The 5,603-nt window shown below is 36.7% G+C and overlaps 1 protein-coding gene across 1 annotated transcript in view; it reads right to left on the bottom strand.

Moving 5' to 3' along the window:
• ppp2cab (protein phosphatase 2 catalytic subunit alpha b) overlaps nt 1-2,428 on the bottom strand; it is a 9,512-nt gene extending 7,084 nt beyond the window's left edge. The window contains exon 1 of the mRNA XM_032533114.1: nt 2,075-2,428. Within this exon, the coding sequence (XP_032389005.1) occupies nt 2,075-2,176 (102 nt within the window). The 5' untranslated portion in view covers nt 2,177-2,428. The remainder of the gene's footprint in view (nt 1-2,074) is intronic.
• Nucleotides 2,429-5,603: the final 3,175 nt, after the last annotated feature.

The raw sequence follows: 5,603 nt of genomic DNA, 5'->3' as shown, positions 1-5,603 counted from the left end.
TAAATTAACAAAATCCACAGGGTGGAGGATGGATATTGTAGATGCAGGTAGACAGTTTAGAGCAGTTGAGCTCATACAAGCTGTGACAACGCTACAGCAAGGTGAGGGAACTGTGCAGGTTTCCTTTTTCCTCTCAATTATTTTCATGTCATCTTTGCTGCAATTGGGAGGAAACAGAGGAGAGCAGCAGGAAAGAGAAATGTTATGTTCCTTGGTTAACTTCCAGCACTCCAAATATAGTAGTGGGCCTAGTTTTTAAAAGAAAATCAAGAAACACCACATTGTGATGATTGGCAAATGTCTATAGGTGAAACTGTGTGTGGCTCTGACATCTAGAGCTGGATATCAGCTGATTGTCTGAGCAGAAATATGTTGAGGTGAGAATGGAGTTAGGCTCCAACTCACACCAGAAGTCTGCAGAGTCCGTTGGCCATTTATCAGCTAAAGCAGGAGCAAAGCAAAAACATGGATACCGAAAACAATGTACATGTTCGGTTTTCAGTTTCTGTTTGAATGAATCACAATAAGTGCCACAGTTAAATAAGATCAACAAGCAAGCAGCAGTTAAGTGGCTTAAAGGTTAAAGCCACGCTAAGATGACAACACCTCTGTGACCTCAAAGATGACAGTGTCAGGGGAAAAGTCTAGCCATGCCGTGTTCAGGCGTCCACGTCATTTGCTTGCATTTCCTCTAGGTTTACCTGTGTGACACATGTCTACCAAATGGAAGTAAAAGCAGAGGATAGATAAGGTTCAGAAGTTAAGACTTCCCATTCACACGATGTATCTTTGACCAAGTCATGTATTTCATGTTTAAGTTTGAAAGTTGACTACTTTATTGCCTAATAAACAAGTCAGCCTCACTGCGTATTGACTAGAGAAGTGAATACAAACTTAGCAAGGGTCAGAGGTTGATGCCAACTTGCTAAACTACCCGTGAGAAAGTCAAAGTAATCATGTAGCACACATGCATAGAGGACGATAAGCCAACTTAATCTAAGTTCACCCACATTTTTAACTTTTTTTTTTTTTTTACAGTAAGCCTTTACCAACTTTTCGGGGGGCTGCAATGTGCTGCACATTGGCCTACATTAGGATAGTCTTTGAGGGTAGAAAGGCTTAAAAGTATTGTTTTGTGGGTTGTTTTGGTACCCTGGCGTCACATTTACACTGCATATACTGTCATATCCACATTCCGCAGATATATAAGCAACCTATAATTATTAATTCTCTCTTTATTCCACCACTTTTTATGGTGTATTCATTGCAATGCCCTACTGCATTACTGTTTACAATCCTCATAGAGCGGTTTGTTTACATGTGTGTCTGTAGGTGTGTGTATGTATATAGCTGTATGACTCTTTTGTTTTTAAGCTAAGAAGACATAACACAGGTCACACTGACAGTTTGAATAAGGAATGCTGTAAATGTGGTATGTGACTTGAATCCACACAGCAATGCTGACCCTTCCCTGGCTAGCTAGCTAGTAAACCCACAGTCTGCGACAACACGTGCTGGTAACTCATTAGCGTTAGCTGGTCCACGCCTCCAGAACAACCTTCATTAAGACGTGAGGGCAGCACCGACTGTCGATACTCTTAAAAGCAAACTAAAGACCCAGCGTTACCTTTTTAGTCTGGCTTATAAGTGAGCTTTATATATTTATCCATCAAAGTATTCGTCGGTGTATTTATCTATGAATTTTAGCTTGTTTTACTGCTTGGTGTTCCTCTCTGTTAGAGATTCATGATATCTTTTCCTCAGTAAAAGCTGTTATTTTTTTATCAAATACAAATCTAAACTATTGTTTTGTATAGATTATGTGAAGCACTATCTGTTACATTTTATATCTATGGAAAGTGCTATACAAACAATGTATGATTGATTGATTGATTGATTGATTGGTTCCCAGGCAACGATTTAAACACCCAAAACAAAAAAACCATGAAGTGATTGTAAAATACGCACGGCACAGTGAAACGTACACTGTAGACGCCATTTTAAGAATGTCTGGAAGGCGTCGGCGAGGAGAGAGGAGACGTTGACAGTAAGTTAGAGTTGAGAGAGAGCTCACCTTTTCACATAATGTTTTCACCTGTCCCTCCGACAGCTGCTTGCAGTCGTTAAGCTGCTCGATCCACTGATCCAGTTCTTTCGTAAACGGCTTTTCGTCCATTTTTGTGTTTTTTTTTTTTTCGGGGTGTTCGTTTGCCGTTACGTTATCTAATTTCGGTTAGAAGACGTCCCACAGATGTTCTAGAATGTTCCGGAGCTTACAAGAGCACCACAGAAGGTGCTGGCGTGTCTCTTGTTAGAAGACGCATGTATCTGCGCTGTCCGCCAGATTGCGATGATTTGACTTAAAACTGAATGGAGACGTCAGTTGGTGATCCACCCATGATGATCCACCCTGGAATTTACTCTCCGCAATAAAAGACCGCAGTTCCGGTTACGACCTTCTAAATAAAAGCATGTGGATGACGTGGGGAGTTGAAAAAAAACACTTAATTCATTATTTATTAGTTATTTACCCATGTGCAATGGTGGAAATTAACTGTGCATTTACTCGAGTGCTGTACTTAACCCATGTATAGTATACAAATTGACCCATTTCAGTATACATTTTTTCTACCTGAAGATCAATGGTCTTACCTCATTTTCTGTGATAAACATGTATTCCTGACTCAATTCAGAAAATGATTCTGGATATGTCCAGTTATGTTTTTTTCCATAGTGGATTTTTAACATGAATTATTCCCTTATGACAAAAAACGAACCACACTTCAATTTTTATTTGTGTTGTATAGAGACTTGATTGCATTCCCTAAACACATATGTTATCTCAATTGTTTGAAATTGAGATAAAGACAATATTTGTTAACATATTATGAAGTAAAATGTTATTTCAGAATTGTTTTGAAAACCCCAAATAAGTCACGGGTCAATTTAACCCGAGGGTAATGAGAGGGTCCAAAAGTTAAGACAACACAAGGGTTAAGTACAAATTTTAGATAGACTACTTGTACTTTTCTTGAGTACGCCCTAGTTCCATTTTGTGCTACTCAGAATAACCCTAACCCCAATTAATTTAAAGATGCCCTCAATGTACTTGCACGCAGTTCAAGAACAGAAAAGATAGAATTTAACATATGGCTTGAAACAAGGACAACAAAGCTAGCAAACAACTGTATAACAAATAACTATTTTGTAGCTACATATAGAGAGTCTATGTTATATACTTTCACACTATTCCAGACAGTAACATTGTGATCAATAATACAAAATATATATTTTTGAGGAAGGGGAGGGGGGGGGGGTTATCTAGCAATATAAACTAATTCAAATTAGCTCCACCTTTATTAACTGCAACATTTAAGTGATGCTTACACATGATTGCATTCCTATTTATAATCCAAATAGGCCCATATAATATACATTGTTCTACAGTTTTGAAATGGACTGAATAATGGGTAGCCTACTTTTACTTTTAGTGATATAGGTACATTTTTGTGTACTTTTATATAATACATTTATGTAAGACACTATATTTTAATTTATACAGCCCTTTTATATTTAACGTTATTACTTCTTTACTGTACATGGTTGAACCAGGATTAAAACATTTCAGGACTCCAATGAGGCAAATAAATTCAGTTAAGTTAATACAAAAAGAAAATGTAGCCTAATAGATACAATAATATAAAAATAATGATGATAATAATTAAACAGAGTTCTTAATGAAATGTTTTTTTTTAGATACATTTTGAGAAGTGATTTAACAGCCGCTTGGTTCAGGCCTATTCACTGCTGTAATAATGGATCCATAAATAATATCCCCACCCTTTCAGTTCAGTCTGTCCTTCCTGTCAGTCTAATATCCACAAAACAACTGTAAAGGAGGTGTAACTGCTCCAACTCTAACCACAAAAACACCGGAATTTAACACTTCCTTCAAAATAAAAGTGTCTGGTACGTAACTAGACTGAGTACAATTGTACTGTACTTACGTACAATTTTGAGGTACTTGTACCTTTCTTGAGTATTTCCATAATATGCTCTTTCCTACTTCTGTACATTTATGTAAGTGCTACATTGCAGACATTTTGCATTTGCAGAGATTTTAGAACAAGCGTGGGCTAAAAAAAAAAAAATAGACGGCTTTGTACATTTGATTCTTTGTCAGGAAGTGCACATTCTCTGCTTATTCATTTTTCTGTGTCTGAAATTTAGTTTTGTGTATGAAATTTTTAGTTCTATAGTGGACAATGTATGGGTTACAGTATTGTCTTGTGGCTGCTGTAATATGTTCTTTAGTCTTTAGTCTTTATTTTGTGGACATTGGACCAGAAGCTGTGGAGGAAATTACTTTTGTATCGGTGTCCTGGGATGGGCCACACAGTGGCATGACAAACACAAATAAAAAATCATTTATTCATTCACCACTTAGCCTACATATTAATACAATATGAACCACTGATTATGTTTGTTATGTTCTCTGACATTTGTCCACAGTGATTCTAAAAGAAGTAAAATTACAAAAACAAAGAGTTGATTTGCTGCTGACTGAATTCCACATGGACACAGATGGATGCAAATTCAATTTCTATTATGAACAATGAAAATTAAGAGGGGGTAGGACTTGAAGAGTTCTTAACTTCTTCATACCCCTTTTGAACAAGAACAATCCTAAATTTGCTTATTTGTGGCTTATATATTGCTGATGATCTTGTTTGTTTTTCTTTCATATAACTTACACATTTCACTTTGTGTTTCTAAATAGATTGACTGAATAAAACATACATTAATAGTTCACTGGGCTACACTAATCATAAGTATACGTTGAAATTGCTTATGAAATGTGGTTTAATTCCTTTAAACCATAATACTACTGTAAGGTTGGCCGAGGCACAAAAACTAAGAGGAAGACCCCGTTTGCAGTCCTGTATATTTCGGCCTACACAAACCCAGCTACAAAATGTTGAGAAAAAGATGCACGCAAAAAGATGCCACACATTATACAAAAGAAGTGATCAAAGACTGAATTACCTGAGCTGCCTTTGGGGGCCGCTTACTGAAGAATAGAGACATTTATCATGTTAATTAATAATTATTGTTTCTTTAATTAAACCTATCAGGTCCCTTTGTAAATATGATGAAACGACAGGCAAGATGAAAGAGGGTGACACATGGCGAAAGCAATATGATTAAATTAAAAAGGAGGGAAGGTCACTTTTATTTAATGTTCCACTGCTGGCACACAACCCTATGATTGGCAGGTTATTTTTAAAGTGTGCAGGATATTGATTACGTGCAGAAAAGTGCACTTTTCATTTGCAACCATCAAACTTTACCCCAAATTAATTAGATCAAAACTGTGCAGTTAGCTAAATTATTGTCTTGCAGATTAGTCATCATCTTTGTTATCAACAATCTGTAGTTAGCATGCTATCTCTCTGAAAAAAAAAAAATGAATACATCCTTCACTTTGGTTCAGCTCTTCTAAAAGAAATCAAATCTATTTTCCTCCAACAGCAATCACACAGTGCCACTGAGGATGTGTGTGTGTGTGTGTGTGTGTGTGTGTGTGTGTGTGTGTGTGTGTG

The sequence above is a fragment of the Etheostoma spectabile genome, chromosome 13 (genome assembly GCF_008692095.1).
Source record: "Etheostoma spectabile isolate EspeVRDwgs_2016 chromosome 13, UIUC_Espe_1.0, whole genome shotgun sequence".
NCBI lineage: Eukaryota > Metazoa > Chordata > Actinopteri > Perciformes > Percidae > Etheostoma > Etheostoma spectabile.
The sequence above is the reverse complement of the archived record's forward strand: the minus strand, read 5'-3'. Positions and strand labels throughout refer to the sequence as shown.